This window comes from Mercenaria mercenaria, chromosome 4 (assembly GCF_021730395.1).
Source record: "Mercenaria mercenaria strain notata chromosome 4, MADL_Memer_1, whole genome shotgun sequence".
Taxonomy (NCBI): Eukaryota; Metazoa; Mollusca; class Bivalvia; order Venerida; family Veneridae; genus Mercenaria; species Mercenaria mercenaria.
In genome coordinates, this window is record NC_069364.1 from 33,503,041 (window position 1) to 33,515,610 (window position 12,570).

Genomic DNA, 12,570 nt, shown 5'->3' on the forward strand with positions numbered 1-12,570 from the left:
CATTTGTGTAAAATTATTCTAAAATCGGGCCAGCAGTTTCACACAAGAAGACTTTTAAAGTTTCCACTATATACATATAGGGAAAAGTGACCACATCCTCTGGCAGCCATGTTTTTTGACAAATCTGAATAATTTCAACAATCTTGGTAGAGGGTCACACAAGGATCATGTGTGTAAAATTATTCTAAAATCGGGCCAGCAGTTTCACACAAGAAGATTTTTAAAGTTTCCACTATATACATATAGAGAAAAGTGACCACACCCTCTGGCAGCCATGTTTTTTGACGAATCAGAATAATTTCAACAATCTTGGTTGAGGGTCATGCAAGGACCATTTGCATAAAATCGTTTCAAAATCGGGCCAGCAGTTTCACACATGAAGATTTTTGAAGTTTCCACTATATACATATAGGGAAAAGTGACCATGCCCTCTGGCGGACATGTTTTTTGACAAATCAATATAATTTGAACAGTCTTGGTAGAGGGTGACATAAGGACCATTTGTGTGAAATTATTTCAAAATTGGACCATCAGTTTAGGAGATGTCGTTTGAAATTTTTTCTATTTTTAGCTCTGGCGGCCCCTATGTGAAACCAAGCAGAACAGTCTGAATAACTTTGGTAGAGCACCATCCAAGGAACATCCATGCTAAGTTTCATGAAAATCCATTCAGTGATTATGGAGGAGATGTCTTTTAAACACAATTGTTGACGACGGACGGACGCACGAACGCACGCATGACGGACATAGCGTGATCACAATAGCTCACTCTGAGCAATGCTCAGGTGAGCTAAAAACAGAACAATCATAGTAACAAGAGCTGTCTGATGACAGCGCGCTCGACTATTCGAAGAATTGATTGAAGAATGGGGTCAAAATATTTCCACGATATTCAGACAAAAGAAATAAATAGATTAGACAAACAATGTTCCTGTATTACTATGATTTCGATAAGTCTTGCACTAAATGGCAATATATGAGCCAATTTCAAAGTCCAAAAAAGGCCATAATTCAGTCAAAATAGTTATGTACTCTTGCCTACAGATGGAAATCAAAATGATAAACAAGTGTTCAAAGTTTAAAAGCCATATGTCAAATAGTTTTGACAAAACATGGACTTGTATGAAAACAGAACTAATTTCAAAGTCCAAAAAGGGCCATAATTCAGCCAAAATAGATGACAGAGTTATTTTCTCTTTCCTACAGATAGAGACTATTATACTAAACAAGTGATAAAAGTTTCAAAGCCATATGTCAAACACTTTACAAAAAATATAAACTGGTACGAAAAACTTAACCAAGATTTCTAAGTAAAAAGGGGCCATAATTCAGCCAAAAACCTTGATGGAGTTATGTACTCTTGCCTATAACTGGACATGTTGATGGTAAACAGGTGTTGAAAGTTTCAAAGCTTCATCTCAAAAGACTTTGTCAAAATATGAACTGGTACGAAATATTAACCAAGATTTCTAAGTCGAAAGGGGCCATAATTCAGCCAAAATCCCTGATGGAGTTATGTACTCTTGCCTATAACTGGCCATGATGATGGTAAACTAGTGTTGAAAGTTTCAAAGCTTTATCTCAAAAGACTTTGTCAAAATATGAACTGGTACGAAAAACTTAACCATGATTTCTAAGTCAAAAGGGGCCATAATTCAGCCAAAATCCTTGATGGAGTTATGTGCTCTTGCCTATAACTGGCCATGATGATGGTAAACAAGTGTTGAAAGTTTCAAAGCTTTATCTCAAAAGACTTTGTCAAAATGTGGACTGGTACGAAAAACTTAACCAAGGTGTGACGCCGACGCCGTGGTGAGTAGGATAGCTCTACTTATTCTTCGAATAGTCGAGCTAAAAATGACGAATAATGCATGAAATCTTGGTGCAAGAGGTATGGACCATGTTCATATGGTACAAGTGATGATGTGGAACAACCATTTTAAGTCTGATTAGATGTATTCAGAAATAACAAAGATAGAGTGAAAGTGGAGTTTCAGAGAAGGGATAAAAACAGTAAAGTCAAACTTCTGTTACAATATTATCAACCCTTGTCACATTTTAATTCCAATGTTATGTACTATGTTCATTTCAAATTCCTCTTAATTCCTCTTAACTGGTAAATGAAGTCTTGGATAAGCTCAAGCTATCACAGTCTCATGACATATGTCACATCTTCATGTGAGTCTTACTTGATATAGTGTTTATTCCTGCATATATGTTTTCCTGCCTCCTTTGCTTGTTTGTACATTTCATAGGCCAAAGACCACTTGCCATGCTCTGTCAAAGCCTGAATGTCCATCTCAAACTGCAGAGCTGCTTCAAACCTACAGAATACAAATAAAATTGTAGTCACTATTCAAAATACTGACACCAAAATTTTCCCTAAATAAAAACAGGAATTCGTTCTCCATATAATGAATAAGAAGGCCATGATGGCCCTATATCACTCACCTGAGTTAAGTTCCTTGCTTGAACAAATTTCTTTGCTAAAGCATAACAAGAGGGTCATGATGACCCTGGATCGCTCACCAGAGTAATATGAGCTACATGTTTCAAATGTCAAACTGATGATAAAATATTAAGAAACTCAGTCGGTCACATTCATGGTCAATGAAATTCAGTTTTACGATTTGTGTGCAAAACTGTGTATGTCATCAAAATTTCAAGGTTGTATCTTAAAAAAACAAGAAAGTAAGTCAGTAGGTCAAGGTCACAGTCAAGTGACATTATATTACTTGGGGTCATCAGGTAATTATAATTAAACAGTCTTGGAAATAGGATCAGATGATTTTTTTTAATATATTTCCTATATAACTCACATAATAACTAAGTGACTCCAGGGCGGGGCCTCTTTTAACCCCAGGGGCATAATTTGAATAATTTTGGTAGAGGACTACTAGACAATGCATCATATCAAATATCAAAAGCCTAGGTCGTATGGTTTCAGACGAAGATTTTTAAAGCTTTTTCCTACATAAGTCTATATAAAACTTGGGACCCCCAGGGCAAAGCCTCTTTTCACCCAAGGGGTACAATTTGAACAATTTTGGTTAACGACCATAAGACAATGCTACAAACCAAATATCAAAGGTCTAAGTGTTGTGGTTTCAGACAAGAAGATTTTTAAACTTTTTTTTCTACATAAGTCTATGTAAAACTTGGGACACCCGGGAGGGGGGGGGGGGGGGGGGGCATATTTGACCCTAGGAGGATAATTTGAACAATCTTGGTAGAGGACCACTAGATGATGCTACATACCAAATATCAAAGCCCTAGGCCATGTGGTTTTGTACAAGAAGATTTTCAATGTTTTCCCTATATAAGTCTATATAAACCATGTGACCCCCGTGGCGGGGCCATATTTGACCCTAGGGGGATAATTTGAACAATTTTGGTAGAGGACCACTAGATGATGCTACACATCAGATATCAAAGCCCTAGGCCCTGTGGTTTTGGACAAGAAGATTTTTAAAGTTTTTCCTTTCGGTTGCCATGGCAACCAGAGTTCTGCATGGAATTCAATTCTTTGAACAATTCTGAAAGGAGGCCACCCAAGGATCATTCCTGTGAAGTTTAGTGTAATTCTGCCCAGTGGTTTTCAAGAAGAAGACTTTTTTTAGAAATTGTTGACGCACGACGGAGTACGCACAATGGACTATGCACAACGCACGACGGACATCAAGCGGACACGATAGCTCACTTTGTCACTTCGTGACAGGTGAGATAAAAAAAAAGAAAGTAAGGACTCCGGGCCCCCAAACCCCCCCAAGAAATTTTTTGGAACCACCCCAGCCCCTCAAAACAAAACCCCCCCTACAGCAAAATTTTAAAGCCCCCCAAAATTAAAAAATTTTGGCCCCCCACCCAAAAGCCCCTTTTCCCCCAATACTTTGAAAAGGCGACCTGCCCTTCCCAAAAAAAAAACGGCAAACAACAAGAAAAAACTTTTTTTTCTAACAGAAAACGGGACAACCCCAGGGGGGGGGGGAAATTTACCCAAAAATTTTAAACCTTTTGGAAACCCGTTCCCCCAAACCCAACCCCGGGGGGGACAAAAAAAACCCCAAAACTAAAAACCTACCCCCGGGGGGGCCCCAAACCCAAAATTTTGCAATTTTAAGGGGGCCCACGAACACACAAAATAAAAAAGCCCCCCCCTTTTTACAAAAAATTTTTTTAAACCCGGGCCCCCGGGCGCAGGACCCCCCCCCCCAAAACCCCCAAGCACCCGGAAAATTAACCCCCCAGGGTTTTCAAAAAACAGTTTTCCAACGGAACCCAAACACCCCAACCCCCCCAAAAAGGGCACATAGCCACTTTCCCCCCCTTTCAGGGAGAAAAAAAAAAAAAACAGGCAAACTTTTAAAAAAACCCCCACACCCCCAAACCCCAACAAGGCTGACTTAAACAAGGCAGAACCACGCCCGCGATTTTCACATTTAAAGCCCCTTTGTTTCTAAAAAAAATTTTGGGAAAATTTCCGATGACAATCGAACCCCCCTGGCGGGCCCAAAAATTTACCCGGGGCCCCTGATTTAAACAAAGTTTTAGAAGAACAGGAAAGGGGCAATCAAATATCTAAGACAAACCCTTTCGGTTTTTTTTAGCAAATTTATGAAGATTTCCCTATTTCCCAATAATAACCCCGGGGGGGGTCAATTTGTGGGGGGGGGGGGGGGGTGTCAAGATTTGAATAAATTTTGTAGGGCCCCTTAGGCAAGCACATGTCAAATTTAAAAGCTCTGGGCTTTTTGGTTTTTTTTTTTGAAATTTGAAGATTTTTCTATGTACAATCAAGTAACCCCATGGGGGGGTAAATTTGACCCCGGAGTCTGATTGAACAATTTTTAGAAGTCTACAGGCAATGCTCATGTAAAATAAAACAGATTTTCCATGTAAAACAAGTGAATAAGTATGCCATCAACCCCAAATCCCCACGGAAGGCACCAAATTTTTCTCTACTGTAGTATAACATAATAAACTATATCGCAATGATATCAATATGTTAACAACACACTTGGATTAAAGTGCATATATAAAAACCAAAGTTGTTTTCATTTTGAATTTTTTTGGGCCGATTATAAAAATGTTATCATTAAGTTATTAAGAACACAAAGGGAAATTAATTTTTAAAAAAAAAAAAAAAAAATCTAATAATAAAAGTCCACAAGAAACTTTTACCGGGTAGAGAAGGAAAAATACACCTAAAAGGATGTAACATGCAGCTGAACCACAGAAAAGTGGTCTGATTTTTTTTTTTTTTTTTTTTTTTTTTTTTTTTTTTTTTTTTTTTTTCTACCGCCAGTAATAAAAAATTTACAATAAAATCTATTTATGTAACAAAAAAGGAAAAAAATTTCTAAAAAAAAGGGGTGCCCAGGGGGGTGAAATTTTTTCCAAGTTACATCAAAATCCCTCCATGCATGAAAAAATGTTCATAAAAAGCTTCGAATTGACCTTTGACCTCTAAAATGACCTTGCCCTTTTAGACCTAGGGACCTGGTTCTTGCGCATGACATGTTGTCTCACCCGGGGAATATTTGTGCCAACTGATATCTAAACCCCGTTTTTGCATGCAAAGTTTAGCCCGGACAGGAAAAAATCCTTTTTGATTTTGATCTCAAATTTGGCCTTGACCTTAAGCTAGGGTACGGATTTGTGCATGACCGTCGTCTCAATGGGAAACTTTTTGTCCCAAAAGTAATTTTAAAAAACCCTTTCATGGATGGCACATTTATGGAGGGGAAAGAAAAAAACTCTGTTAAACCTTTTGCCCCCCCAATTGTGACCTGACCTTTGCCTAGGGTCCGGTTTTTGCGCAGACCGTCGTCTCATAGGGGGAACACTTGTGCTAATATTTTAAAAATCCCTTAATGAATGCAGATTTTGGACCGGAACGAAACAGCCCCTTTCAGGCTTTTAACATTTGACTGCTTAGTGGCCGGGCCCTTTGATAGGGGTCTGAAATTGGGATGACGCATTTTTTATTTGAGGTACTTTCTGCCAATAATTTTAAAACCCCCTTCATAGTTGGGAGGTTATGGACCAACGGGAAAAAAGCCTTTTTGCCCTTTGACCCCCAATTGTGACCTTACCTTTAAGCTGGGGGTCCAGTTTTGCGCTTTGACACTCGTTCCTCAGGGGAATTTTTGTCCAAGAAATTTAAAAACCCTTTATGGAGGGGGAGTTAGGACCGACAGGAAAAAGCCTGTGAACTTTGACCTCCAATTGTGACCTTGACCTTTGACTAGGGGTCCGGGTTTTGCGCATGACACATCACTCACATGGGGAAAACTTTTTGGGCCAAAAATACTAAAACCCTTCGGAGGGGAGAGTTTTGGCCCGGGAAAGGGAAAAAAAACCCCTGTTGACCTTTGACCCCAATTGTGACCTTGACCTTTAGTGGGGGCCCGGGTTTTTGGTATGACACGTCGTCTCTCAGGGGCCATTTGTGCCAATAATTTTAAAATCCCTTCAGGAGACAGAGTTATGGCCCGGACACGAAATTGGGGGACGGACGGGATAAAGGGGAAGGGGGGGGGGAAAAGTGCTTTCCCATGTCCCCAAACTGTTTTAAACCAGTAGGGGACTAATAAAGGACCCCCGGGGCAGGGCAATTTACCCAGGGGTCATGTTGAACAAATTTTGTAGAGGTCCACTAGGAAAGCTACTGTCAAATATCAAGCTCTAGGCCTTTGGTTTTTTTTTAAAAAATTTTTTAAAGGGTTTTTCTATGTAAAATCAAGTGACCCCTGGGGAGGGGTCAATTTTGACCACGGGGGTCATGATTTGAAAAAATTTTTTTAGAGGTCCACAGGAATACACATGTCAAAATCAAAGATCGGGGCCTTTGGGGGTTATTTTTAAAAAATTTTTAAAGGGTTTTTTCTAGTAAAAAAAAGTGACCCCTGGGGCGGGTCAATTTTGCCCCAGGGGCCCCAATTTGAAAAAATTTTTGTGAGGCCCCACTAGGCAATGGTATAAGTGAAATATCAAAGCCCGGGCCTTCTGCTTTTTTTTTTAGAAAATTTTTGAAGATTTTCCTATTAAATCAAGTGACACCTGGGCGGGGTCATTTTGACCCCGGGGTCAGTTTTGAATAATTTAGTAGAAGTCCACTAGGAAATGTTTATACCAAATATCTAAGCTCAGTCTTCGGGTTTTTGAAAAGAAGTTTTTTAAAAATTTTTTCCCTTTTTCGGTTGCCAGGCAAAGAGTTCGCATGGAATTCAATTTTTTGAACAATTTGAAAGGGGCCCCCCAAAGGGATCTTCCGGGAAAGTTTTTAATTTTTGCCCATGGTTTTCAAGAAGAGATTTTTTTAAAAATTTAGGGGAACAGACGATGACGCACGCAAAAACTGACGACGCACGGGGACTTTGGGGGGTCACAATAGCCCCATAACCCTTTGGGCTCAGGTGAGCTAAAAACAAAAAGTAGGTTAAGGGTCACATTTGGGGCCCCCTTATCACTTGGGGTCATCCGTAAACAAATTAAACATCTAGGAAATATGATCTGAATAATTTTGGGTAGGGAAAAAACAGGAAAGCAACACAAAAAAATATCAAAAGCCTTGCCTTGAAATTTCAGACAAGAAGTTTTTTAAAACTTTTTCTATAATATTTATGTAAAACAGGGACCCCCCCCCGTGCAGCCCTCTTTTTTCGCCCCAGGGTAATAATTGAACAATCTTGGTAGAGAACCACAAGGCAATGCTACATACCAAATTCAAAAAACCTGGTCTTGGGGTTTTCAGACAAAAGATTTTTAAAGTTTTTCCCTATACAAGTCTATAAAACCTGTGACCCCCCTGGGGGGGGGCCCAATTCCCCGGGGGATATTTGAACAATTTTGGTAGAAGCCCAATAATGATGCTACATACCAAATATAAAAAAGGGCCCTAGGCCCTTTCTTTTTGACAATAAGAATTCAAAGTTTTTCCCTATATAAATCTTAGAAAAATTTGACCCCCGGGCAGGGCCCGTTTTATATCCTAGGGGGATTTTTGAACAATCTGGTAGAGGCCGACTAGAGATGCTACTACTAAAATCAAACCCCCTGGGCCCTTTTGGGTTTTTTGGGAAAAAGGGGTTTTTTTAAATTTTTCCTTTTGGGTTGCCAGGGGAACCAGATTTCGTAGGTTTTCAATTCTTTGAACAATTTTTAAAAAGACCATCCAAGGATCACCAGGGGAATTTTCATAAAAATTTGCTTGGTTTTTCAGGCTATTTTTGGAAAATTTTTGGGGGCCGAAATCGGCCCCATTCCCCTCATAAAATAGTATGTTTTTTTCCCTCCCATTACAGAAAAAATCCCCCTCGGAAAAAAAATTGGCGAGCCGACAGGGAGCGATCAGTATGCACCGGCCGTATAGGGCACTTTATTTTTCCCCGGTGCAATCGAGACAGATTTAGGCAAAAGTAGTTTCTTTTTTCGGTTTTCCAAAAATGTCAACAAACCCGAGAAAGTATGTCACATAATTCAAAATCAAACCGAAAAAAAATAACACGCAATGCCGAAAATGTGCAGAAAGATCGTTATTTCGTCAGCAAATTTTTAGATACAAAGACAGCCCACATCCGTATGGGGATTCTTGCTCCCGAAAGTTCCGGAATCAAAAGACCTTTAGTTTCCCTTTTGAGACGTCCTACAGTGACCCCGTAAAAGTTCATCCTGCCGAAAATTACTGAAGGTCAAAAGAGTCCTTTGAATCTTTTGAATCACACAGCATTTCTGATTTGAACCAATTTAACAAACTAGTCTCCAAACTTCTTTTGTACCAACAGGCGGCTTTTTGTCTGGATCAGTAAAACAGAGTTTTCAGGGTTAACTAAGTTTCAAAAGGGGGTTTTGCTGCAAGTACGTGAATTTGATTATTTACAAACCCACCAAATCTAGCTTATACCCTAGTTACAGTTGGTTTTTAAATTTGGAACAAACCCCACAAGGAAACTTAACAAACATGAACTTCCAAACGCCATCAAAAACATCAACTTAATCTCTGGGTGTGGGGAAACAGTCTCTTTTTTTCAATTTTTCGCAAACATAGTGAAAGAAGCCAAAATAAGTTGAAAAAACGCCAAATTTTTGGAAATTTTGTTAAATCTGTTTATTTCCTTTGGGGAAGAGGTGGGCAATATTGATAACCTAGAGTTTTGTTTTGGGAACATCTTGTGGAGGTTTTGAATTTCTGGGAAAAAAAATCACTGTGAAAAATTCCAAAGTTTAAAGTCACCTCCCCAAATCATACAGGAAATATAAAGTAAATTAGTTATGCATTTGAAGACCCTTTTACAGACCCAAGGGAAAAGTGAAGTCTACAATTAAGGGCTGAGAAAGCACAGAAAAAGCAAACCCAGAGCATTGCCATTATTGTGGGCTTTGAATGCAAAGGAGTTTTAGAGATGCTTTCCAGGGATAATTGGGACAGTCAACAGAGCTAAAAGTCTATGCAGCAAAAGATTTTTCTTCGTCAAAAGGGAAATTGATTTTAAAAAAAAGAAATTTTTCTTTGGGGTTTGAGGGAGCAATGTCATGAGCAGAGAGAACAAAGGTGCGCCAAAATAATAAAAATTGTTTTCAGCAAGATTTCTATACAAGAGGGCCATAATGGCCCTATATCGCTCACCTGTTATCATTGCCTTAAAACAAGAAGGCCAAAAAATTAAATCAAATCAAAAAAAAGAAACAAAGAAAATATAGTTTGAAATTTTTAAAGGTACAGATAAGTAAAATAACCCCAAAAAAATTTGGGGGTACCTCCCCTGTTTTACCAAGAAAGTGGTCTCGGTTTTTTTCCCCACGCTAAAAAAAAACAAAGGGGCCATGAGGCCTGAACGCACCCCCTTTCCCACAGACCCGTTTTTTAAATGATTATGACGTTGTTTTTTTTTATATTTTACTAGTCCTAGTTTTTTTGCTCAGGGGCCCAGTTTTGAAAAAGAAGAATTCAAGATAAAAAATTTGACAATTTTATGAAGACCATTGAAAAATTGGCTCTAGAGAGGGCACAAGTTTTTTTTTAAATTTTTTAACCTACTGCCTAGTTATTTACGCACATGGGCCAAGTTTTTGAATTTTACCTAGATATCATCAAGGTGAACATCGACCAAAATTTTATGAAGACCCTTTGAAAGATGGCCCTAGAGAGGTTTCAAGGAATTTTCTATTTTTTGACCTACTGACCAAGTTTTTGACCCCAGTTGACCCATTTTTAAACTTTACCAATATCTCAAGAAAACATTCAGACCAACTTTCATACAGATCCATGAAAAATATGGCCTCTAGAGGGTCACAAGGTTTTTTTTTTATTTGACCCACGACCCAGACTGACCGCATGTGACCCAATTTTAAACTTGACCTAATATCACAAGGGAACATTTTACCAATTTTCATGAAGATCCATTTGAAAGAATGGGCCCCTAAGAGGTCACAAAAAGGGTTTTTTTATTTTTTTGAAACTGACCTGATTTTGACCACAGTTACCCCTTTCGAACTTTACTAAAAATCAAAAGATGAAATTTAGACCAATTTTCATACAATCCCATGAAAAAAACAGCCTCTAAGAGGGCACAAAATTTTTTTTATTATTTACCATGACCTAGTTATTGACCGCACGTGTCCCATTTTTGAACCCGACCTATATATCTCAAGTTTAAAATTTACCATTTTTATGAAATTCCCTTTAAAAGGGATGGTCCAAAGGGGCACAAGGTTTTCAAATTTTTTGCCACGACCTAGTTTTTTGACCGCCTGACCCAGTTTTAAACTCGACCTAGAATCATCAAAAGAACATCCAGACCAATTTCAACAATCCATGAAAATATGGCCCCTAGGAGGGTCACAAGGGGTTTTTTATTTTTACCTATGACCAGTTTTTGAGGGAGGTGACCCCCGTTTCAAAAATTTATTAGTATCATCAAATTGAAATTCTACAATTTTCATGAGATTTCCGAAAAATTGTCCTAGAGAATCACAAGTTTTCTATTTTTTGACCTAGACCTAGTTTTTTTACCGCCGCCCAGTTTTGAACTTGACCTAGAAAACATCAAGGTGAACAAAAGACAATTTTTATAAAGCCCCCCTGAAAAATGTGACCTCTAGAGTGTCACAAGCAAAAAATTTACGGACGGACTGACGGACGCGCCGGGGGGACGGACAACGGGCGGCGCGATCACAAAAATCACCTTGCATTTTGTGCCCGGGAGCTAAAAAATTTCTAAAGCATTTATAGTAACATAAAAGGGAAGTAATTCAAAAAAAATTTTGTAAGTGAACAAAAGAAGGATAGCCAAAAAAAAAAAGAGCCTGCATGCAACGCAAATGCCCGAGCAATATACAACAAAACAAGGGGTTAAGACATTTGCCCCCTTTCGTGACCTTCACCCTTAAGGAGCCTCCCAAAAAAGCCCTTTTGCACATCGTTTTCGATGAGGTAAATTTGGACAGGGTTTTCTTGGGAATCCTTCAAGGATTTCAAGAGTTCAAGTGAAAGGGAAATTGCTGACCAACAACAGACGGGCATGAGGCGAAAACATTTACACCCTTTAGGGATATAAAAAGGGAAACGAGTCTTTTGGGGAACAAGTTGTGTGCAATGTGGTTAAAACAAAACAAAAGAACTAAATTTCCAGACAAGGGCAAAAAGCTAATTATGGGCCCTTTTTAGGGGGGCCTAACCTAAACCCCAAAAATGGGATTGCCCCCGTTCAAAAAAGGGAACCAAGATCTTTTGGCACCAATTTTTTTTGCAAGTTTGATTTAAATTAAAAACATAAATGAAGCGTATTGGAGACAAAGGCAAAATAGCTAATTCTGGGCCCTTTCAGGGCCATAAAACTGCAAAACCCCTAAAGGAAAACTGGGCAGTTCAAGAAAGGAACCAAGATTTGGGGATACAAGTTTTGTGCAAGTTTGGTTAAAATAAAAAACATAAATGAAACCACTATCAACAAGACAAAAATTGTGGACGGGGCGAAAGGGCGGGGCGGCGAAGGGGATTGTCAACAAGGGCAAAAAATACTAATTTTTTGGGCCCCTTTTAGGGGCCTAACTCTGAAACCTATTTTGGGATTGCCAGTTCAAAAAAAACCCCCAGATTTTTGGAACAAGTTTTGGCCAAATTTTTTAAATTCAAACATAAAATGAGCTTCTTTGGCAGACAAGGGCAAAATAGCTAATTCGGCCCTATCAGGGGCCATAACTCGGGGAAACCCATAAAGGGAAACTGGCCGTTCAAAAAAGGAACCAAGATCTTGTGGTGAAAATTGGTTTTCAATTTTTGGTTAAAAACAAATCATAAAAGAACTCATTTTGCAGACAAGGTCAAAAAGCTAAAATTGGGCCCTTTCAGGGGGCCCTAACTCGGAACCCATAAGGAAAAGGGCCCGTTCAAAAAAGGGGAACCAAATCTTATGGGATACAAGTTGTGTGCAAGTTTGTAAAAACAAAACAAAATGAAGCTGTTTTTGGCGACAAGGGCCAAAAACTAATTTTTAGCCCTTTCAGGGGGGCCCTAACTCTGGAAAACCCTAAGGATCTGGCCCGGGTTTAAAAAAGGGAAACCAAGAT

The 12,570-nt window shown here is 38.9% G+C and overlaps 1 protein-coding gene across 3 annotated transcripts in view; it reads right to left on the reverse strand.

Moving 5' to 3' along the window:
• Positions 1 to 12,570, reverse strand: part of LOC123551423 (fanconi-associated nuclease 1-like) — a 210,861-nt gene that overhangs the window by 103,854 nt on the left and 94,437 nt on the right. For all 3 annotated transcript variants that reach the window (XR_008370547.1, XR_008370548.1, XM_053540910.1), the window contains exon 4: positions 2,190 to 2,324. Coding sequence is in view for 1 of the 3 variants with exons in the window: in XM_053540910.1 (XP_053396885.1) it covers positions 2,190 to 2,324 (135 nt within the window). In the remaining 2 variants the exon portion in view is untranslated. The remainder of the gene's footprint in view (positions 1 to 2,189; positions 2,325 to 12,570) is intronic.